Source organism: Eublepharis macularius, chromosome 1 (assembly GCF_028583425.1).
Source record: "Eublepharis macularius isolate TG4126 chromosome 1, MPM_Emac_v1.0, whole genome shotgun sequence".
NCBI classification, from domain to species: Eukaryota; Metazoa; Chordata; class Lepidosauria; order Squamata; family Eublepharidae; genus Eublepharis; species Eublepharis macularius.
In genome coordinates, this window is record NC_072790.1 from 192,945,818 (window position 1) to 192,970,851 (window position 25,034).

The 25,034-nt window shown below is 38.1% G+C and overlaps 1 protein-coding gene across 2 annotated transcripts in view; it reads left to right on the forward strand.

Annotated features, from left to right (window-relative positions):
• LPGAT1 (lysophosphatidylglycerol acyltransferase 1) overlaps nt 1-25,034 on the forward strand; it is a 120,136-nt gene that overhangs the window by 57,375 nt on the left and 37,727 nt on the right. For both annotated transcript variants that reach the window (XM_054982026.1, XM_054982032.1), the window contains exons 4-6: nt 8,988-9,106; nt 19,426-19,521; nt 23,712-23,985. In XM_054982026.1, coding sequence (XP_054838001.1) covers nt 8,988-9,106; nt 19,426-19,521; nt 23,712-23,985 — 489 coding nt within the window. The remainder of the gene's footprint in view (nt 1-8,987; nt 9,107-19,425; nt 19,522-23,711; nt 23,986-25,034) is intronic.

Genomic DNA, 25,034 nt, shown 5'->3' on the forward strand with positions numbered 1-25,034 from the left:
TCGAATCCGTGTCCCAGCTATTTCCAGTGGAGTCTCAAAATGCCTTCTAATAATTTCCTCCTTCATTCTCCTCGTGGTCAATTGGACAATAATATCTCTTGGTAAATTCTTTTGTTCTGCATACTTTGAGTTGACTCTATACACGATATCCAAATGTGTCATCATTTCCTCCTCTGTTTGTCCTAGAAATTTTGCCAATATTTCAGCTCCTTGTTTCAGAGCAGATCCGCCCATTTTCTCCAGCACCGCCCTCATACGAATTTGCCTATCCATTGCTTTACATTCCATCATCACAATTCTTTCACCCATGCCCATAGTCTCTGTCTTTATAGCCTCTTTTTTTCTCCCCATCCTGCACCATCTGTTGTGTTTCTTGCACTTTTTGTTGGGTATTCTGTAAATCTGTTTTTATTGCCTCCATCTCCTTTTTAACCTCCGTTATTTCCGTCTTAATCACTTCTTTAATTTCCATCATTAAATTTTGCTGCAGTTGCTGTACCATCTCCCGAATCTCTTTATTTCCCTCCGTTATTTTTTTATCCAAATTCTCAATAGCAGCTTGCCAGTCCTTTTCTTTTTTTGAAGCCATCGGGCTTGCATTGGGCCCCCACGAATCTGCTCTCTTTCTTAACTCCGTCTTCTTTTTGATTCAAGTCTCTATTCTTATATATCAAAGTTTTAAACATCTGCCCTCAATTAAAATGGCGGTTAGGGCTTCCCTTACCCTTAAGATGTCGGGCGATGTTTTTCTATGGTGTAAAATGTTGGGCGATCTTTCTCTATGGTAATGATGTCAACACAATAATCTTCCCTTACTTTCAATGGAGAGCACTTTACTTCCTCTTCCTCTTCCCTTACTTTCACTGATAGGTGCTCCGCTCCCTCTTCCAACGTTGTTTTCCTTCCAGGTATTCCAGCTCTTCCTGACCTCTCCCTCAATGCTCTATCTCCTCTCCATCTATTGTAGTCTACTGTAGCCACTTCCTGCCTCGCATCCCTTCTTCCGCTTCCCACGATCCTCCCTCCGCGTTGCTATCTCCCCAACCGCAGGTATGCAAAACAGTATTCTTTCTTTGCTCTTTTTAGCTCTTTCTCACTCTCAAACTTCAAATTAAACAACTCAGTTCTTTGGTATGCCTCTTCCGCTTAGTATCTCAATTTTTCATTTTTATAAAATCGGTCTTTGTTCAGTAAAACAGTCCGTTCGGGGAGATAGTAATCTTTACTTAACACAAACTTCTTGGGTTGTACTCACTGCTTCAAACGTCCAATTCTGTCAAGTTCTGTTCCCGAGGCTTGGGGAACAACGAGTCTATGTCAATTTAATGACTCCAGAAGTTGCTGCAGAGATTTTACCCGCCCTTCTCCGAGGAGGATCTCAAGGCTTGGGAGGAAAGCCCTTAATTCAGAGCCTCCCACCCGCCGAGACCCTTCACTCTCTGGGCTTCAAGTGTTCCAGCCTGATTTCTGACTGAAATCAGGGGGCTGTGGGCGATCGATGCACCCCACCAGCACCCCACCAGCCAAAAACAGCACTTCGGATGGTCCGGAGCTCCGGATCACAACGGTCTCGCCATTACCCCAAACCAGAAGAGTGTGTTAGATACCACCTATACAACATCTTATACCCATTCTCTTTTAAATTTACACATGTAGATATTTTCATTGTATTTTTCCACAAATATTCCCATGCCTCCATTGTAATTTCTATATTGAAATTTACTGCCCACTTCACCATTTGCGTTTTGACCGTCTCATCCTCTGTATGCCATTTCAGTAGAAGTTTATACATCTTAGAAATCATTTTTATTCCCCCTCCAAATAAAAGCTCTTCTAATTCTGAATTTTTACTTCTAAAACCCACTTTTCTTTTATCAAATTCAAATATGTCTTTAATTTGTCGATACTGTAACCAACCGTACCTAAACGGTAAGTCTTCTTGGCCCTTCATTTTAAAAGAGTCTCTGTCCATCCACAATAGTTCTTTGTAAGTTATCCAATCTTCTCCCTTGTACTCAGTATATGGATTTACAACTTCTGCCAGAACAATCACATGGGCTTTTTCTCCCCCATAAACTTGTACTTCTGCCAAACCATAAAGACATTTCTTCTCACAAAATGATGTTGAAACATACCGTATATTTTATACTTATCATACCATAGATATGCATGCCAGCCAAAGTTAACAATTTATGACTAGATAATTTTGCCCAATCTCTCAACCATGTTAAACATATTGCCTCATGATACAATCTCAAATACGGTAATTGCAACCCACTCCTTTCTTTTACATCACACAACACCTTCATCTTGACTCTTGGCTTTTTCCCCGCCTACACAAATTCTGATATTTTCCTCTGCCATTTATCAAAATGTTTCTTGTCTTTTACAATTGGGATAGTTTGTAACAAGAACATCACTCTAGGTAACACATTCATTTTTACGACTGAAATACGCCCCAACAATGTGTTTCTCACCTTTGCGATTCTGTGCAGCCCCCAACTTGTAAGTAAAAAAAGCTAAAATGTTTTGCCATGTAGAGGTAGTTATTTTGTATGATTACAATAGGTAAATATTTCTTTTCTCTGTATACTTTCATGTTTGATTGTTGGTATAATCTTTAAATGTAGTATTTGGTGACAAGAAGACACTGTAGTGGGATCACTCACAGTAGATCCGTAGTGACAGCACCAATTTACTTCTTAAATGCTCCTTTGCTTTTTCACAAGTTTATTGGTGTCTTTTTGTTGGGCTGGTGCACACTTGGTGATTGATAGGTAGGAGGAATTTACACCTTTTGGTGTGGAGAGAAGCTCACAAATATCTCTTAAGGGTGTTTGTTTTGCTTGCTATGAGAGTCTGAAAGATCAAAAGGTAAGCTGTGGACATGACTATACTGAAGAGTGGCTTTGACCAAAAGAACTCAATAAGCTTGAGACCCAGCCAAATTAAATATAGTTCATATGTTTTGATAGCACTATATTTTCAGTCCTTTGTTTTTATTATTTACTTAATGCCTTACCCCACCTTTCCAAAAGAATTCAAGACAGCTTATGATCAATATTTTTAAAAAATTTAAAAGAATAACATTTCAAAATCTTTGTAACAGCAGCAGAGCTAAAAAGTCTCTGTTTATCTGTCTGGTACTGCTCATACAGCCATCATCATCACCACCACCACCACCTTTTATTGGCATATAAAAGAAGAAAAAATGAGACAAGTACAAGATTAATACCCAAGGGTAATAAAAAAAGATCAAAACCGGCCAAGAACCACAGTAATATAGGCAATACAATATGAAGAAGATATACAGTAAAATCTAAATTTTAAAAGCTCCTCCCCTAGCCTTGCATACATATGAAAGAAATTCAGCACAGAGGCAGTAATTTCGGGGGTCTTATCAGATAGCAAAAGAAACATTTCAATATCAATCGTGGATTTTGAAGCAATCAGGAAAGGACTGATCAAGTGACGGTGCATAGAAGAATAATGAGGACAACGAAGAAGGATATGCTGGACCGAATCAGGTTCATTGTATGAACAAGAGCAAACTCTTTCGTTATAAGGGATGCCTTTATATCTACCAATTAGGACAGCTGAGGGAGAGAGATTGAGCCTGGCTAACATAAAAGCTCTGCATTGAGAAGGAAGTACCAGATTAGAGAAATACTGGGCCATAGAGTCATATTTAAAGGTCACGCAAAAATAACGGGGAGAACAGACACCAAGGTAGCCAGCATTGATTACTTGGGCTACAATAAGAAAAACTTCTACAGATATGTGAGAAGCAAACGCAAGGTAAAAGAGGCAATTGGACCGCTGTTGGGAGTAGATGGAGAAACAATGATGCAGGACAGAGAAAAAGCAGACAGGCTTAATGACTTTTTTGCCTCTGTTTTCTCCCTGAAGAACTCAGGCACATCTAGAGATAGTAGAAAATGTGGCAGGACACCTGAGTGGCTGACATTGACAGAGAGGTAGTGGAGAGGCATCTGGCTGCACTGGATGAATACAAATCCCCTGGGCCGGATGGGGTGCACCCAAGAGTGCTGAAAGAACTTTCCAGAGAACTTGCAGAACCCCTGTCCATCATCTTCAAGGCCTCCTGGAGGACTGGGGATGTGCCACAAGATTGAAGACCGAATGTTATCCCAATCTTTAAGAAAGGGAAGAAGGATGACCCGGGAATCTACAGGCCGGTCAGTCTGACTTATGTTGCTGGGAAGATATTCGAGCAGATTTTAAAGGGATCAATCTGTAAGCATTTGAAGGACCGCTCAGTGATCCGGGGAAGTCAGCATGGTTTTGTTCCTAACAGATCTTGCCAGACCAACCTGGTTTCCTTCTTTGATCGAGTGACCAGCTTACTAGATCGGGGGAACTCCGTTGACGCGATTTATCTGGATTTCAGTAAAGCTTTTGATAAGGTCCCCCATGACATTCTGATGGGCATACTGGAAGACTGTGGACTGGACTATAGGACAGTTCGGTGGATAGGGAACTGGTTAGAGGACCGCACCCAAAGAGTGGTGGTCAACGGCGTTTCATCAAATTGGAGGGAGGTGTCCAGTGGGGTGCCGCAGGGCTCGGTTTTGGGCCCGGTACTTTTCAATACTTTTATCAATGATCTGGATGAAGGAGTGGAAGGGCTGCTCATTAAATTTGCTGATGATACCAAATTGGGAGTAGCAAACACCCAAGAAGATAGAATTAAAATTCAACAAGACTTGAATACTCTGGAGAAGCAGGCAGTTGTGAATAGGATGCAATTCAACAAAGACAAGTGCATGGTATTACATCTGGGCCACAAAAATAGGAAGCACAAATACTGGATGGGGGATACACTTCTGGGCAGTAGTACATGTGAAAGGGATCTTGGGTTAAGAGTGGACTGTAAACAAAATATGAGCAGTCAGTGTGATGCAGTGGCAAAAAAGGCTAATTCAATCCTGGGTTGTATCAAAGGGGCCATAGCATCGAAATCGCAGGAGGTCATAGCCCCTCCCTATACTGCCTTGGTCAGGCCACACCTGGAGTTTTGAGTGTAGTTCTGGAGGCCTCCCGTCAAAAAAGATGTGAGCAAAATCAAGAGGGTGCAGAGGAGAGCGACGAGGATGATCAGGGGTCTGGAGACTGAGCCCTACGAGGAAAGGCTGAGGACCTTGGGAATGTTTAGTTTGGAGAAGAGGAGATTGAATGGGGACATGATTGCTCTCTTTAAATATTTGAAAGGCTGTCATTTGGAGGAGGGCAAGGAGCTGTTCCAGTTGGCAGCAGAGGGTAGGACCTGAAGCAGTGGGCTTAAATTACATGCACAAAGGTACCGGCTGGATCTTAGGAAAAACTTTTTCATGGTCAGAGTAGTTCAAAAGTGGAATCAGCACCTAGGGAGGTGGTGAGCTCCCCCTCACTGGCAGTTTTCAAGAAGAGGCTGCATGAATACTTGACAGAGATGCTTTAGGCTGATCCTACACTGGGCAGGGGGTTGGACTAGATGGTCTGTATGGCCCCTTCCAACTCTATGGTTCTATGATCTCTCTATTTCTGTTTGCAAAAATAGAAGTGAAAAAAAGCTTCGCAAGCAGCTGCTGAAATATGGCAAGGTATTGGGAACCTTCTGTTTAATCCTTTTGCTATTAGAGTGCAGAAATGTTTTCATTTTTTGGTTTTATGGCCCAGATTAAACATTCTCATTCATTTTTCTGGACCTCAGACTTCTTATACTCCAATATTTTTTTATATTCTTTGTTCAACTTCAGAATACTTTTCAATATGTCTGTTCTGCTCAAATTTTAAAACTGTCTATAAAGGCTCCTAATTGATCTTTGCCTTGCAGTCAGAATCATACCAGTTGTTTCTATTGGGTATGCTGTGTCCCATAGACTTTGTTGTTATCAGGAAAGGCTTTAAAAAGTCAGTTATTTTAATAAGTAACTCCATATTTCCCCTATTCTTAGTTTCTTGGGAGCCTGTGTATCTAATTGTTATCAAATCCATTTGCACTTTAACTTTCTCTTCCATGGCTTCACACCATTAAGGTATTATATGTCTGAACTAAAGCTATGTTTGTTACCTGAGGGTAGAGGCAACAGATGTCTAGGCATAATCACAATTGCACTGGGTAGCAATCACTTCCCAAGTAATCCATTGCTTCCAAATTTCAACTCTTTTGAGTAGGTCAGCTGAAGCAACTAAATAATCTACTACACTTTATTATTATTATTTGTTATTTATACAAGTATCGTCTCCTTTTCCATCAAACTGACTTCATCCATTTAAAATCACCAAATCATTATTTGATAATAAGGATGCAAAATGTCTGCCAACTCTGTTAATTTTCCTATCTTTGGATCTTCTATAATTCGTAGTTGCATTGTCTCTTATCTGGGTTTTAAAGCATTTTAAGAAAAGATCCTGTGCAGGGTATCTTGCAGCATAAAATTCAGAGCAATAAAAAAAGGCCAGACATTGTTGGTGACCCAAGGTTTTCTTAGATAAATTACTTTTACCTGACTGACAAAAGCTAGAAGGTAGGTACAAAAGCAAAACCATTGACACAAAGTTCATTTCACAAATGCCAGGTCCCACTTCGAAGGCTCTGTTGATTTTGCCTTAATGAGGGCATATGCTGCGGGTCACTTTATAAAATTTTCAATAGATAGGTAGCTTTATATGCAGACAAGTGTTGTCAAAGTTATGCAGATCCGAAGCTGTGAAGGGCCTTGAAAATTAAAATCAACACGAATTGGGCTCAGAAACTATATATGCAGTTGCTGCATTATTCTCTGAATATGTTTATTTCTCCACACCTACCACAGTGTTCTGTAAAGTGGAGCCTTCTGTATCTTTTCCAAATGCCTTTGTATCACTACTGAATAACTGCAGTCTCCTGCCTCCTCCTACTCCTTAAGGTCCAGGATAAGGTTACTTCTGTGCAGACTTAGGAAGGATTTTCAACTATAAGGGGTAAGCCTGTAAAAGATTGTTTTATCCATGCCTCATTAAAGCTTCCAGACCCCAGTTCTGAGGTTTATATTCAATTCTGAACAGCTCTGAAGGCTTTAGATAATGAGACCTAAAAACAGGGATCCTGTTACTTAGTACAAGTAACTTGTATGGGTTCTTCTTGTTTTAACTCTTCCATCAAGGCATAAAGAGACTTCTATTAGAGTTTAACCTTTTTTCTTTATTGAAATAAACTCTAATCTTATTAATTAAGCAAGATAAACTATAAAGGATTATTAAAATGAGACCTATAGTTAATGAATGAGCACATGCAACAAGGATTAACTCTCCTAACATCTTTCAAATATATCTTAAGATTGATTTAAAATCAGATCTACTATGAAATGCATTGAATTTTCAGTAAGCACACAGATAAATGCTTCTCACTTAGATCTTCATAAGATACCCTTCATCAAAACCCTAATCTCTTATCTGGGTGGCATATTTTATACGAATTGGCATGTGCTGTCTACTAAATCTAAGCTATTTCACACAGGACAACAATATAAAAATATGATTGGTTTTAGATTTAACTGATTCTTCAGATTTTTCAATCATATAACATTCTACCAAGCCAAAAGTGATGCCATGGTGCAAGTGCAAGATAAGCTTCATAAATCTTTAAAAATTGACAAAGTTAAATTAGCAGGTTATGATTGTTCCAGTCTAGTAATTAAAGAATCATTTATCTACCACTGTCCACTACTTTTAATTGATTGTCAAAGATAAAAAGAACATTGTGTTGTTATACAATCTGTTAACAAACTACATTGAAGTTCATACATAGTTCACTAGAATACATGTGTATAATTAGAGTATACTGTGATTTAATCCATATTCCCATTACAAGACCACAAGACTCTCTTCTAGTTTTTCTCTGTTCCCCTTCCAGCCACTTAAAAAACAAAAGTGTTTTTTAAAAAACTGCCAACATGGAGGACTAAGACAGTTTCATTTTTAAAATACTGATTTTGATGTTTTATGAATAAATTAGAATATGCATAGAAGTTTAATAGAATCCTTCCTTTCCCAAACTCCTCTTCTCTATTTCCCATCCTTGAACACTTCTGCTGATGCCCTGCCTCGCTTCCTCACTTGAAGTGGACTGGTGATGAAAACAGACAATAGTAAATGCATCTAACTTCCCTTTATCGATTAATCTTTTTGGAGGAAAGTTCAGAGTGGGGAGCAGGAACCATCAGGAAATGTCAGCTTCTTTACATGCCTCAGTAACAGATGTGGTATATAGTTACTGTGGGTGAGTGTCACCATACTCTGAAGGCTCCAAATTAGAGGAAAATATATGCTATGTAGAAAAGATGGTGGCTCTCAGCTTTAGCTTTAAAAAAAAGTGAGGGGAGATTTGTTAGGAATAATGGAATCTTCCAGCAGCCAGTCAGCCACTACTAATGAGAGGTGGGAAGAAAACTAGAGTAACAATGAGAACAACAGCCAGGCTTGCTGTTTATGTGCCCCTGCCCTCAAGCTTGTGTCAAATATGCAAAGAACTGGCCCTGCCAAAACCTATCCTTTTTGTAAAGCCATTAGGTTATCCCCTTAGTTTTTACTTTGACTGAAGTGAAGTCTAAAGCTGTTATGTTTTGTCATCATAACTGGGAATGCTGACAGAAATTCAGATAGAATAATATAAATCAGAATTTTTGTAAGTAAATTTGAGTAATTTGAGAATATTTTTCTGCAACTTCAGTTCGTTGTAAACTTTGCTGCTTTGGTACTTGTTGGTACTTGTTCTTAAATCTGACACCCTAATATGACTTACTTGTGTAATTTTTTGAATTTATTTGGATATAGTTACTTAGTAATAGACTAGTTCTCTTGTGCACGATGATCAAGTGATTTTTGTCTAATTCAAAAATGTGTTTCTATGTCAATGACTTTTAGGTGGCTATTTTTCAAGACTTTGTTGCTTTAGATAAGCCATTTGAATAACGATTTCTTTCTCTGCCTCTTTTTTAAAACAGTTGTAGAATGGGGAGATAATATTAAATCCATATCAGAAGATGAAGCTGTGATGCTAGTGAACCATCAAGCAACTGGAGATGTTTGCGTTCTAATGATGTGCCTTCAGGACAAAGGCACGGTACGCTATTTTCGTATATGTATCATTATATAGTTTTAAACTGTCTCAGGAATGTGTAAGGAGGTACATAAAGGTCCTGTACAGAATCTTGAGGTGGGGTCCTTTACACACAAACCCATATCCACTCAGTGTTTTAACTACCTTCCTCCTTTACAGGTAATCCACATTTCCCAGAGGGCTAAGCCTAGAACTCAATCACAATTACTATAAACCGAAAGAGCCACGTATAAGATATAACTTTTAAATATATAACTGTAACCTTAGCTGCATCCACATGGTTCTCTGGGCCCTTTACTCCCATCAGTAGCATGGTGAGCCTGCAGCAAACCTATCCTCCAGTCCTTCTGGCAGCAGCTGTTTCAAGGTAGGAACCACCTGTCAACCATGAACCCCACTGGGGGGGCGTGGCTTTGATTCCCAAGGGAATGGAAGCATTTTAGGAGAGCTCTGTCCTCCTTAACCCTCAATCCCCTGAAAAATAAATACTCCTGTACTCAAAAAATTCTTAGTATGATAAAACACGCCTTTAAGAAAAAGAAGTCACAGTCTAAAATTGTTAAAGACTTAGAGCGCTGTTTTTCTGTCACGAGTGACTCCAAGCAGGTGAGGAACAACAGTGAAGAACTGCTTAAAATGGCTGCTGAGAGAACAGAGATCGATGAGGCGCAGGTAACTCCCTCAGAAATTACTCTCAAACCCAGTTGTAGTATTTGGAACAAAGATTACTCAATCAAATGGCCAAACTGTTACAGCCTCTAGCAAATCAATTATCAGAAATAAGATTAGAACTGAATAAAACAAACCAGAAATCAGAAACGGCTCTAAATTTGTGTCAGGAATCTCAAAGCGATATAAAAGATCTTCAGCACCTGACTGAGTCTCACTGGGAAAGAATTCTCAGTCTTGAGATAAAAGTTCGGCAGAGTAATTTAAAGATAAGGGGGGTGGAAGACTCATTTGCCCCCAGTGAAAATCTGAAGACAATGTGGCTAGTCAAACACTTCAAAATGGGAGAGGAGCCCCCCCCCCTTCATCAGCAAGGCCTACAGGGTTGGCTCAGAGAGGCTCTTCAGAAACAAGCCAGGCCCGAGGGACATTATAATCAAGATTACAGAGGAATCAGTGCGACTGAAAATACTGCAAGAAGCCAGAAGTAAGGGCTTTATCCCTCTTAAAGGAGCCTCGATACTCATTTTTGAAGACCTGCCTAAAGAAACCTTGACAAAACGAAAAGAACTGAAACCTATAACTGAAGCTCTTAGAAAATCTAACATACGCTACAAGTGGCTGAATTACTGCAAAGTGTTAGTGATTATTCAAGGCAAGCAATACACAGCATCGGATTTAGAAATGGGAGTGGAGCTTCTGACTGCATTGGGAATAGAAACACCCATGGAGGTCAGCAGAAACAGCAACAAGAGGAAGCAGCCGTTAACTCCGTCACCCCCACAAGGGAGCAAGATCCCAATAAGAGGCTTTTAAAGCAACATTTATATATAAAGAATGAGAGACTGATAGTTGTGATTTAATAGGAGTTGGGGTAGTCAGATATTGAAACGGGTATGATCACAGGGGTTTGGGGGAGGGAGGGTAGAGTTCTGCTAAGACAGCGCCGGTTTTTTTTTAACAGCTCAAGACTTGGGGACTTTTCCTCCTCCAAAGCTAGAGTCTAACTCTAGTTTAAGAGCTATTGCTGGGGAAACTGGGTAGTTTTTTGTTCTTAAAGTTATTAAAAGTTTTATTAAAAAATTTATAACTAAAGACCTCAAATTAATATAAAGGGGAGGGAGGGGGGGGGAATTAACATTTGCATCTTACAAGGCTTTGAATAAGTTTTCCAGGCTATACAGGTTTACAACTAAATAATTTTAATACTGTTCAATTGTTACTGATTGTTATTTGAGTAATTGCAGGATTTAATAATTTGATTAATAATTACATAACTATTGTCTTAAATACATTGATTAAGAAATTGATTAATATTTATATACCTATTAAATTAATTACAGTGAATAATTACTTGATTAATTGCTATATAACTGTTTGAGTAAATACAGAGTTATTTATATTACCAACGTTCATTTCTTCCATATTATAATATTATATTATATATAGATATATATTTTTAATATTTAAATAGTAACCAATCAATTTAACATACTATTTAATTGTAATATTGTTATCAATTGTTGTAATAGGAAACATTTTAAGGGTTGTTAACTACAAGTTAGGAGCTAATATTAAGTACTGAGGATATTCATACAGTTTATATACATAGTAAAACAGTCATACAGAGTATATACATAGTAAGACAGAAAAGATTCAGTGAAATACAAGAAGTACTGGGTTAAAGAGATTGTAAATATTTGTGTCAATAGTTTTATAACGGTGTTTGCAATATTGGCTTTAGGTATTCTATTTTTTGCTTAAACTCTAGCAGATATTTATTGGATTTGTGTTTATAACAAACAAGGTTAGCTTTGCTAATTTTTGACTTTATTATTAGAGGGGATCGTTTTTAAACAAGTTGGATTAGAGTAGTTAATTTGGACAAAGTAAGACAAAGCCATTGCCTCAGTTTACAATCATTAGGCTTGTAAAATAAGAAACAATTGTTATCACAGTTAGGTAGTTTCTCATTAGACAAATTTGAATAATTAAATAAATACATTAAGTACAATAATAAATAAATACAAAATAAGATCCCGTTGGTGGGTTAGAATAATTCTAGATCCTATCACTTTATAAGGGTATTTTAAAGCATAGTATACTCTGTTACAAGTACACTGGGAGTACTAAATAGAAAATTGTATAACTCTTTAAAAGAGGACAAGAGTGCATGATGTGCACCAATCTTAAAATAACATTTCTTAATGTTAGAGGATTGGGAAACCCCATTAAACGTAAGCGCATAATTTCCACTCACAAGAGTTTGCAAAAACAAACTCACAAGTCATTCTACTACAAGAAACTCATTTCAGACCAGGAAGTTCCAACGTATTAAAAGCCCATTGGATAGGTTCACAATTTCATGCAGAAGGATCATCCAAATCTAGAGGAGTTGCCATTCTAATAACTAAAAATCTACTTTTCCAAAAGAAAAAGCTCAAGGATCCCAAAGGGAGATATATTTTTGTTAAAGGTATAATAGAAGGGCAAGCATACACTTTTGCCTCAATATATGCACCAAACAACCAACAACTTGTCTTCATAGAGGAAACTCTTAATATCTTATCCTCCTTTCAGGAAGGTCAGCTGATAATAGGAGGAGACCTGAATTATATCATTAACCACTCTCTAGACAAAACAGTGCTCAATACCAAAACAGTTAAAAGCAAAAAGAAAAAACAAAAAAGGAAATCTATCACAAGGCTTGCCACATTGCTTCAGAATAACAATCTCCTAGACGCATGGAGGCACACTCATGTAGGAGAAAAAGACTTTTCATATTACTCCCCTAGACACAAAATTTATATGAGGATAGATTATATCCTTGTTTCTTCTTCTTTAGGTGATAAACTTTTAAATTCTGAAATTGGTAATATATTAATATCAGATCACGCATGGGTCAGCATAACGATTGAAAATAAGGGGAGCCAGAATAGGCAGCGGTGCTTTCCTAAAAAATTATTGTATAATCAACAAGGTTCAGCAGAAATAGAAAAAAATTTAGAGTCAATCATAGCAGAGAATAGTTCGCAAGAGGTAGACCCACACATTTTCTGGGATACTGTTAAAACAGTAGCTAGGGGACATACCATTTCACTAACTTCCAGAATTAATAAGGAAACAATAAAGCAAAAACAGGAACTCTTGGCCGAAATTAAACAGTTGGAAACAAACCATAAAAAACAGGTAATGAAAAAAACTATAGAAAACTGCTTAACAAACGTAAGGTTTTGGAAACATTAGAAACAAGGGATATTCACAAAAAATTGTTATATCTTAAACAGAAATACTGGTTCAACTTGCCTAAGGCCCTTTGTATGCTTTCTAACAGAATAAAAAAGAAAAGAGGGTCTACCATGATTAATAGTCTTAAGGCTAAAAAAGGAAATGTGCAAACTACTACTAAGGAAATCTTAAACATCTTCACTGATTTCTATTCTACTTTATACTCCTCAAAGGCCCCGGATGAGGTTAAAATTACCAACTTTCTAGGAAAGATTAGAAATTTTACTAAATTGACTATGGCAGATAGAGAATTTCTAGAAAGACCAATTGCCCAACAAGAAATTTTAGAAGCGATAAAAAATGCCAAAAATAATAAAATGACAGGTCCAGATGGGTTCCCTGTGGAATTTTATAAAAAATATGCAAAGTTACTAACCATTCATCTAACAAAGACATGCAACGCAATAGTAACATCAGGGAAAACACCACCTACTTGGGAAATGGCTACGATAATAATCATTCTAAAGCACGGTAAAGATCCATTAAATCCAGCTTCTTACAGGCCTATCTCAATACTTAATCATGACTACAAACTCCTTACTGCAATAATGACAAAATGTCTTAATACCTTTGTAGACAAATATATCCACTCAGATCAAGCAGGCTTCATCCCAAAATGTGACATAACTAATAACATTCATAGAACTTTAAATCTCCTGGCTCATTGTAAACTCAATAAAATAGAAGCAGCCTTTCTGTCCTTAGATGTGGAAAAGGCCTTTGATTCGGTTGAAATCAAATACCTAATTAAAACTATGCAAATGATGAACTTTGGCGATAACTTTCTATCTATAATCCAATCTATCTATAATCAACCAAAAGCAAATATCAAGGTAAATGGGCAGTTATCAAATTCAATCAACATTGGACGTGGAACTAGGCAGGGATGCCCGCTGTCACCTATACTGTTTGCCATTGCCCTTGAGCCGCTAGCGATAGCGATTAGAGAAAATGACTTCATAAATGGTATAGATATAGGGACATCCAAATATAAAATCAGCTTATTTGCTGACGATATGTTGCTCTATCTGAAAAACCCCAATCAGTCTTTAAAGCATTTACATCACCTTTTAGAAATCTTTGGTAGAATTTCAGGACTGATAGTAAATCAAGAAAAATCCCAAATTTTGTCAGTGAATTTGCCTAGTCACAAGATAAATCAGATAAAAAACTCATATAACTTCCAATGGACTAATAAACAGTTTTATCTAGGTATTAAAATATCAGTGGATGTTAATGAACTTATTAAACTTAATCATGATAAAATAATTTCAGACATAAAATCAGATATGCAAAATAAGAAAAAACTGAACCTTTCTTGGTGGGATAGATTCCACATAATTAAATCCTTCTATGTACCAAAACTTCTATTCCTATCTATTCCGGTGAAAATATCAACAACCCAATTGAAAAAATGGCAATAAATTCTGAATAGATTTTTGTGGCAAAACAAACCTCCACGGGTCTCTTTTAATATCCTTTCGTTGAAACATTCAAAAGGAGGTTTAAACTTTCCTGACTTGGCAATTTACCAAAAAGCAGTTAGTCTGTTTAACATTCTACAACTCTTATCAGCACCTGAACTCTCTAGTTGGAATATACCATTGTGTTCACTCCCAAAATCATTCTCACTTGGTGACTTGATTTGGAATCAAAGAAAGGATCGCCCTCCATTAAATAATAACATATTACTGTCAGCAGTACTATCAGAATGGGATTTAATAAGAAATAAAATAGTTCCTAAGATTTCAAGATTCTCTTCTTTTCACAATCAAACATGGTTTCCACCAGGAAAAACAGTAATTATAACTTGGTCCTCAAAGATATGCAACTCAATAGGCTTATAGACATAACTTCTGGGAAAGATATTATGTCAAAACAAGAACTGGAAAATAAAATGCAAAAGAAAATTCATTGGTATGTTTACATGCAGATTAAAAACATGACAGAGTATAAATCTTAAAAAAATTATGAGTACCCCTTTGACTTATTTTGAACAAATTTTAAACTATACACAGAGGGAGAAAAAGGGGGTGGTATCTAAAATATATGCTATTCTGCTCTCTTGTTTAAAAAGTACTGATTTACCTTGCCAATCCAAATGGCATCAGGATTGCAATATCGAAAAAACACAGGAAAAATGGGAGGAAATCTGGTCATCTTCAATATTTACATCAAAAGTAATTTCTGTAAGACTCCAATCGTTTAAAATTATTCTCAGGTGGCACTTGATGCCTAAAAGATTGTCTACAATGTCATCCTCTTGCTCTCCCCTGTGTTGGAAGGGTTGCAATGAGGTAGGATCCTTCTCTCATTGTTGGTGGAGTTGTTCACGGATAGCCACATTTTGGAAAGAAATATTGGAAGTAATAAAACAGATTACGAATTACGATATTCCATTATCACCTTCAATTATATTTCTAGACCAATGGAATGTTCCACAGATCCCAAAAGCTATCAGGAATCTTATAGCAATATTTTTAGTTGCAGCGAAATCAGCGATAGCTTCAGTCTGGAATCTGAAGAAAGTGCCAACTAAAGAGATGTGGCTCTCTAAGATATGGGACCATTTCATCCTGGATAAAATTAATGATAATATCCTCAATGCTGAACGCTTTCCCGCCAGTTCCAATTTCTATGAGAAATGGTTCCCTTTTCTTGAATTTATAGACATGCACGATTTACATCCCAAAATAAGAATTGCTCAGACGTTGACTCAGTTTTCTGATATTTGGTAATGTTATGTATGCTTTGTTTAAAAGTTATTGTAATGTTCATATTCTTCAAAACTTGTAAACTATTATTGATTAGTTGTTGTGTTACAGTTGATGTTCATTGTTGATTTCTATTTGTTGTATGTTATAAAGCTTAATTAAAAAGTAAATTAATAAAAAAAAATGAACCCCACTAGGCAACGGCCTTGCCTTCTTTCTTGGAACAGAGAGAGGGTGCCACATTGGGGAATGGTGCTCAGAAGAGCCACAGGTGACTCCTGAGCCAATGAGTAAATATCACTGCCTTAGAAGTAAAGAACAGAGCAAACAAGTCACATAAATATTATAGGTGTTTGCAGCCAGAAATTGTTTAAAATATTCTCTGTGACCAGGAAGTGGGCATTTGGAGACATCAAGCACTCTTTTGGGGCGGGGGTGGTGGTTTGTTTATGCACAAGATACAATGAAGTACATTAGATTAGCAACTCAAACGCTGGAAAAGGGATGCATTCAGACTATTTTAATTTAGGCTAACACACATACGGCAACATCTACACAGTTTTATATCTATCTGTGTTAACTAAGGCACAGGTACCTCTTAGATTACAGAACAAAATACCCTTTAGGGATCAAGCCATAGTTAAGTTTTTTAAATTACAGCCTGTAATTTTTAAACAAGAGTTTGTAATATTGTTTACAGCAAAAAAAGAGAAATACACTGTATGTTTAGAAGTACAATTCAATTTATCATTCATTGTAAAATTAGAAATTGGTGAACTCTTATCAGTTTAGAATTTGGCGTGGGAAAACTGACCTATTTGTTAGCAAATGAACTCACAGCTGTGTTTCTTTTGAGCACAATTTGGAGCTGAAAAAGTCTCTCCTCCTCCTCAATTGCATCTGTTTGCAGCCACTGGCCAAGCAGGTGGTGGCTGTCAGGTCCGCGTCCAGGCATAGCTGCACCTGACATACTAGCGCCTGTTGTGGGTCTTTGGGCGGCGCCTTTGTCCCACTTAGGCTGAGGCCTCTTGGCTCCTGCTGTCCCACCAGTTGTCAAAGGCTTATGGGCAGCGGCCTGCAGGCCCTATTTTGGCATTGGGTTTATGGCTGGAGCAGGTTGTACATCACCATCGCTCCCTCTTGTCCATTCCTCCGCCATGCCTGCCGCTGGCCAGCCCTCCAACTCCCTTCCTGGTCTGTCATACTCCCTCTCCTCCTCCTCTCTTTCACACTTGTACCAACTACTTCTCCATCTCTCTCTCACACCTAACTCCCCACCCTGTGGGAGAACCTTCCTTATATCCTTTCCTCCATTCCCGGCTCCACCTGCCAACCACACCCCCAACCCTCTAGCCAGGGCCCTGGCTGCTCTGGGCAGCCACACCTGTGCCTTCCTTGCTGGCTGCAGTGTTTTCTTTGCTGGTTGCCTTAGGCAGCCCCACCTGGGGTTGCTTTGCTCCCAGCCTTTCCTGATCCTTGCTAATCTCTTCTAGCCTGCCTGCCAGTTGGGGTGTGGCCCAGTGCTGCCTTGGTTGCCTTTCCTCCACTGCTGGTAAGTTTGTTGGCTGGTGTCTGGCTGTCCCTGCCTCTTGTGCTTTCTCCCTCTGGGCTAGTCCCCTCCTAGTTACCCTCACTCTCTCTGCCTGGGCTCCTAGCCTCCCACTGGAGGGTGAGGGTGGCTGGCCTCCACCTGCCCTGTTTGACTCTCTGAGGCTTGGGTGTCTCTTTACCTCCCTCTGTTGCTGGCAAGTTTGGGACCTGGTCTGTCGGGGCAGCTGAGTAGCTGCCTCCTGGCTGCCTCCCGCCTGTTCCTCTTGGCAAGTCCAGGGGCTGAGCCTCAGACCCCGGACAGTGGCTGCAAGACAAGTGATCAACTAGCTCACAAATGAATAGGTGGAAAGACAGTATCTCTCTGCTCTTACCTTCCCTGGCACCTCATACCCTGTTTTGTCTGCATTCTAATCACAATATCATAATTGATCTTGGTAAATGTAGCCCAGCCTTATAGTTCCTAACTATAGATATGCACAAACCAGGAAAATTCCAAACCGTGCGGTTTGTGGTTCATCGCGTTTCACGAACCATGAACTTTCACGAACTTGTCCTGGTTCGCGAACCAGTTTGTTAAGTTCGTGAAAACATCGCTTTTGGGTCAGCGGAAAGTCTGCAGAGAGCCCATCCCTCCCCTGTTGCCTAGGAAACTGATTGATCGGCACCAGGCTGTCTGCAGTGACAAACTGAAATACAAACCAAACAAACCGGACTAAAATTCGTCACAGTTCATGAGAAGTCAGCTCCCACGAACCGCTGGTTCACGAACCACGAACTTCAGTTTGTATTTTGGTTTGTTTCTGCCTCGATTCCTAATATCTTAATGTCAGCCATTCTGGGATGATGTCTCCTGTGTAAAACCCAAGCCATTAAGAAAGGCAGAGGACTGAAGATAGATTCTTTCTACCTATATAACACTCAGCTGACTGGTCACAGTTGATACTAGCTTATTCTAGCAATTGCTACAGCATAGGAAGCGCAGCATATGGGCAGTCTGAGTCCAAGAAGAATTCAGGGCTATAACTCTCATATTTGTATTTGAGGGTGAATATAGAGGCTGAAACTCATATTTTCAGGCAGAAGGAGTCTGAATTTAATGGTGTTTCTTGGTAAAAGATTAAATGTGAGCTCTGCCTTCCTATAATATCAGTTAAACAGAGGAGGTCTAAGGCGAAAACTTTTGGTGGCAGCTAAAACCATTTGAGAAAATCGGAGGCAGCAATATATAGGTCATACAAACACGTGTTCAAACCCCAAAAGGAAGGTGTTCTCTGGGTAAAGTACAGAATTGCTAAGCCCTGTGTGTGTGTGTGGAAATAAAAGGAATCTTGGTTGTGACCAGGGCACTTCTGAGGTAAAAGTTTAAGGTAACATAAGGAGTACCTGAATTAAAGGTCTACTGGCACCTTTAAAAGTTAAAAACAAAATAAAATTATTACACCGTAGAATCTCCTCTAGTTTCTGTTGACAGTTTCAGAAGATGATTGCTAATATACTGTTAATTGGTAGCTAGATTAAGGAAAAACTTGAATATCTTGTTTCATCTCCTTTCCCATATTCTACCCTCTCACACAAAAGAAATAGGCCTCAAGATAGTAATGGGTTTAACCAAATCAAATAAATATTCAGTTGAATATTGAAGAGAAAATAAAGGACTACTTGCTGTTATTGCTGTTAAAGTCCTTTAAAAAGCATGTTAGCATTGCCGATTAATTGAAAGTGAGTTTCTAATAAGTAAGAATTATCCAAGGAATTTACAACAATTGAAATCAAATCCATTGTTTTTGCTGTAAAATGAAATGAAGAGCTTGTTGAGAAATAGCATTGTTAGAGTTGGGTTGATTGTACATTAGTCCTTATTGAAAGTTTATAAGCTTTTAATGGTAACATTTCTACAGAGATGTTGCCACACATTTATATTTTTCCCCTGTTTAATAAGAAAAATGGATATATAATTACTTTCGCGTTCTGAGAAGGATTACTATACTTGATTTCATATACTAACATGTATGACTAAAACTGTCACTATGTTAATTTCAGTCTGCTCTCTTTTTTTCTTTTGCATGCAGAATGAACTAATTCTTGTATGACCTCTTCTAGGTTGTTCGTCAGATGATGTGGCTCATGGATCATATTTTTAAATATACGAACTTTGGAATTGTATCTCTACTTCATGGAGATTTCTTTATAAGACAGGTAATGCTTAAAAGTGTTTAAAAATAATATACTTTCTTAAGTATTTACTCACTGAGTCATAAGCTGTACTCAGTAGTCATGGTCTGGAAAGGTGAGAAGCTAGGGTGGCAGATTCAGCAAGATTTACAGTAGATGGCCAAGGGTAGAGCCCTGGTTAGTCCATGAACAGGAGACTACCAAGGAAGTCTAGTGTTGCCATGTGGAGGTAGGCAAACCACCTCTGAATGTCTCTTGCCTTGAAAACCCAATAAGGTGGCCATAAGTTGGCTGTGACTTGATGCCAAAAAAATGTTATGTATTCTCCGGTGTTCATTCAGTAATATAGTGAGGTGGCCTATAATAGCAGTATATGACTGTTTTGTTCAAATACTGATTGACCAATTAATTCTTCACAATGTCAAGTTTAGAAATATTTAAATATGATGGGACATTTCAGATTAAACTAATTGCTTCATTAACTGAGCCTCATTTCTGTGGGTACTATAGTGATAATTTCTGTACTTGTATTGAAGAAATTATCATTAAGTTAGAAATGTTACACAGAATCTGAACAGATGTCTAGCCTCTTATTCTCTGAACAAATCAGCAGTAGTTCTACTGTGTGTCAGATAGAGAGGTTAAAATGGCAAGATCACTTGCAGTGGCTGGGCAGTCTCTGGTAGCGTGTCTGTGTATATAATCTTTCCTTATATATATATATAAGGAAAGATTATATATATATAATATATATATATATATATATATATATATATATATATATATATTATATAAGCCACACACACCCTATATAAGCCACACACCCTAAATAAGCCATATAAATATATGGCCATATATATATAGGGTGTGTGTGGCTTATATCCCAGCCCACATATTTGGTAGGGGAGAAGCAAGAGCCCACATCTTCTTTAAATGAAATGGCACTAGAGGCTGTGTAAAGTTTAAAAGGAAACAGCAGGTTTATTAAACAGGCAGGGTTGGTAAATAGGTAGGCAGGGAAAGAAAATCTGAGGTAACTTTTGATTGTAGAACAGAATACTTCACAAGCATTAGGCACAATAATCTTCTTAAAGCTTAGTGTTAGTAGTTACAGATTTTAAACACTGGAGGCTGGTAGTTTCAAACCTAGGTTACTTTAACAAGGTTCATTCAAAGATTTCATTTTACAGCTTAGGTGTTCTGACTTCAGTACAGCACTCTTTTTATTTATTTTTATTTTTTATTTATTAAATTTATAGTCTGCTCTCCCTGCAAGCAGGTTCAGAGACGATCCCATCAGTTTAAAAGAAATCAAATAAAACAGATAAAACTGGTAGCATAAAAAGCAGATACATTTTACAGATTCACCCTCAGCAGCACCCTTTATATCAGACCTAGGGTCCTCCTCAGAGCCAAAATCCTCTTTGTAGACACTGGGCAGGAATTATTCTTCTCCAAAAGACATAACCCTAATCATTTTGCTGAAAGGGAGTCTCCTTTTACTACCTGCTTCCTCTTCCAACAACACCCCCCTCAAGTTTTATCTTCTTTGTGTAAATCAGTGCTGGCTTTCACACTTATGTACTTTAACTAAAGTTTTCTTTAAACCTAAAACTGTTCCAGTTGGGGCAAACATTTCCTTTTTCCTCAAGCAGCGGGTTACTAATCTGACCCTCTTTGTCAGACTCCAAACTTCAACTCCTCCAACAGTTCTATCAGCACGAATTGTTACCTTCTCACTGGCCAGTCTCAGAGACGGGGGAGCAGCCTGTCAATCATTCTTCCTTCAAGCAGTATTTTAACCCTTTCTTTTCCACTATCTGGGTGCTGCACTTAGTAAATCTTTCATTTAAAAGCCCCATCACAGAGGTCTTCCACAGCTCTGCTTCCCAAATCCTTTTAACTGAAGATGCCAAGGACTGAATCTGAGCCCTTCTGCATGTGCTCTGCTACTGACTTACGACCTCTTGCTGTTTCTCCAAACAATTTATCTTACTGTGTTTTGTTTTGCTCATTTCTTAATTTAATGTAGTGGTTAAGCATTGAGTGTATTATAAGGCAAAAGAAATAATTGTTAATTCCTTTTGACTTGGCTATAGAGCAATAGTAGTTCAGGAATAACTGGTTTAATTCACTGTTTCAGTATAACTTCTCTAAATTTGGGGTCCAAATTTAGAGAAGTTTTTTGAAAGGCTAAAAGTAGCTAAGGGGCATCCTATTCAAATCTAGACTATAGCACGGGTGTATGTATGAGAAATGTTTTCTCCATGTTGTTTTCCCAGTGCAAACTATCAACTCATTCACTGCACTCAGATATGCTATTCACCTCATTCAAGAAAATATGAATAGCAGCTCTATGAGGCAAAGGGGTGTTAATCTTCCACTCCTATATGAATCAGGAGGACCCTGTGCAGCTGTTTTTAGACTTTTAAAAAATCACAATGCTCTTGCATATTTCCTGGGTCACAGCTACTTTGGCCTCAACAAAAAGGTCCACAGGCATGCAACTCTTACTTGGATTGAGGATTCTGATCATACCCAACATAATTTCCAACCTCCGAGAACTAGATCTGCATACTGTGAACGTAATAGTTATGAAAGCCTCTGTAGAAAGTATGGTTTGAAAAGAGAAACATGTAAAGTGAAGGTGTTAGCCTGTTTCACTTCTAGAACTTACTTCCATTTTCTCATGTAAAGAGCTCTCAGGATTGCTTCTCAAGTTACAATATTGAGAGAGGAGGCTGCTTCCATTTCCTTAGTTAAAAAGTTAATGCATGGAAAGACTGTACATGTTGTATAATTCTCATTTAATGTCAGCTTAGCATTATACTATATAAGGGTGCTATTGTATCATGACCTTGTTGCTGACATGCCATGGTTGATACCAACAACAACTGACTTCAGGTCAGTAAGTACCAGCTGTTTGATAGGTATCTTAGCAACAGGTAATTTGGATAAAGTCACTGGGTCCTGGACTGTTGCAAATTTGCTTAAGGTAATGAGGTTTTAGTATGCATTTTATTACCTTTGAAACTAAACACTGCGTGTTTATGATATTGTGAGACCTATGTCTGTACAAAATAGCTGATGTTTACCTCTTCATTCCACAAAATAAAATTTGCTTAACAAACTAAACAACTTTATCTGTACTTTATGAAGCCTCCCAGAGGCAGCACGATGCCCTGCTTGATGATGTCACTTCCTGGAAGTGATGTCATCACACAAACTGGGAGCATACGTGCAAGCACTACTAGACAGGTAAGTGCCAGGTCTCTCTCCTCCCGCTGGGAGAGTAAGGGGACCTGGCAACCCTAGTGTGTACCCTTCCTTCTGTATGGAAGGAACCCTGTGTCTCTAAGTAAGGCATCTTGAATATCCTAGACATTAAGTAGATACTTTTCAATGGCTTTCCAGCAGTATATGGCTGATAATGCATAGATAATGCAAAGCGATCAGGCATATAACATTTGCTGAGGTTTGATCTTAAGCTAAAAGTTTTATATGGGAAGGAATCCTTAGCTGTCATGTGAGAATCCTCTAATGCAGAGAATCTACATAAAAATTGTAAAGATAATGTGGGCAGGGGTAATTTCATTCCCCTAAATTCAATGAGACAATATACTTCTCTCATGATGTCTCCTGCAGGACCTTGCGCTCAGTGGATAAGCAATTACTGGTGGTCCCCAGCCCGAGGGATCTTTGCCTGGCCTCGACCAGGGCCACAGCTTTTTTGGCTCTGGCTTTGGCATGGTGGAACACTTTCCCATTGGAGATCTGGACCCTGTAGGATCTGTTGCAGTTCTGCAGGGCCTGTAAAATTGAGATGTTCTGCCGGGCCTTTGGTTGAGGGGTTGGCGATGTGTCCTCGTTTGACTGCTGTGCCCCATTCTCCAGTCGCCCTGAGTGCTGTATCATGGCTGACACTGTAGCTTTTTTATAGTAGTCTTTGTATTGTTGATATATCAGACTGTTAGTTTTGACTCTGTAATTTTATGATGTTTTTAAACTTGTATTTTATTGTTGTTAGCCACCCGGAGCCCATTCACAGGAAGGACATGATATAAATATAATATAATAAAATAAATAAATAATTTGAGAATCTTCTACAAAAAACAAAGCATATAAAATATAAATATATATAAACCACATGTTATGATGTTATTATTGATGTTTTGAAAATTGAAAATTTTCTACAAGAGTACTTTTTTTTAAAGGGAAAAGCTTATCGTGACCAGCAGCTTGAACTTCTCCAGGACCATCTAGAAAAATATTATAGGAGCCGTGACCGAAAGTGGATTGTATTGTTTCCAGAAGGTGGCTTTCTTAGAAAAAGAAGAGAAACCAGTCAGGCATTTGCCAAGAAAAACAATTTACCATTTCTTACACATGTAACACTGCCAAGACTGGGGGCCACACAGGTCATACTGAAAAATCTGGTAGCACAACAAGAAAATGGAACTCTAGCAGGTGGAGATGCTACAGAAACAGGTAAGGAACACTTTAAAGGTTTATAAAATGAACTCCCAGCTGGTTATGATTGTTGAATCATATTTTATGTAATATTCCATATGCCTTGTTTAATAAGCCAAGTTTTGCAGATTTAAAAAATTGTGCCACTTGTATAAGCATGTTCAAAATCACTATGCTCTAACAAATTAATTTCAAGTGTTTATCAAATTTCCTTTTTGAAAAACCTTAAAATATGTTTTTTCTTTGAAAATTGAAACAGAAGCAGCTAAAAGTTCTGATACTATAGTGTACATGACACAGCTATATGTGTAGGAGGGAATATAGCGGGGGCAGGGGGAGAGTGAGAGAGAGTGAGAAAGCTTTCAATAGACAGTGATGTCTAAATTATTACTTCTATATCTTTGACATATTCCCTGTTGTTTGTCTATTACAAAACATATTGCTGGAAAGAGAATATATAGCTCTCTCATAGCTCACCTACAGTGTTTCAAAATTACAAGTTCTTTGTCATCAGCTCTCTTTAAAGCAGTTTTACTGCAGGCATTTCCTTTCCTTTAGTTTAGAGCAATAGTATCTACTGTAGAGGATTGTGGGCTGAAAAGTAAAATAGAAAATAAAAGTTTAAAAAGTTTTATGGACTAAAACAGCTTAATGACATGGACATGAGTTCTTGAAAATATTTGAATTCATTACTCTTGTAAAAGAGAGAAAAGTGAGATCTTTGTTTTTTCTTTGACTTTGTACAGTCTCTCTATTTTACTTAAGAACACTATTCATATAATCTGCCATTTGTGGGTTCTGAGTACAGGCTGTATGACAAACGCAGGCTGTTTAGAGCAGACGCAGGCCCCTCAAATACTGCTGACCATAATAATGGAAGGTACAGTTACAGGGAACAAAACATCAGAAATGTTATGAGTATACTAAAGGGCATATAGCATGTGCTCAGTTCTCTGAAGCTGGACTGTTGCTGGTTTTGATTTGAGTGTCACATTGATTCTCAGCATTGCTACCCATCAGTCATCTGTTTGCCTGCTGTTGCTTCCCCCTCCATTTTAATTGAACTA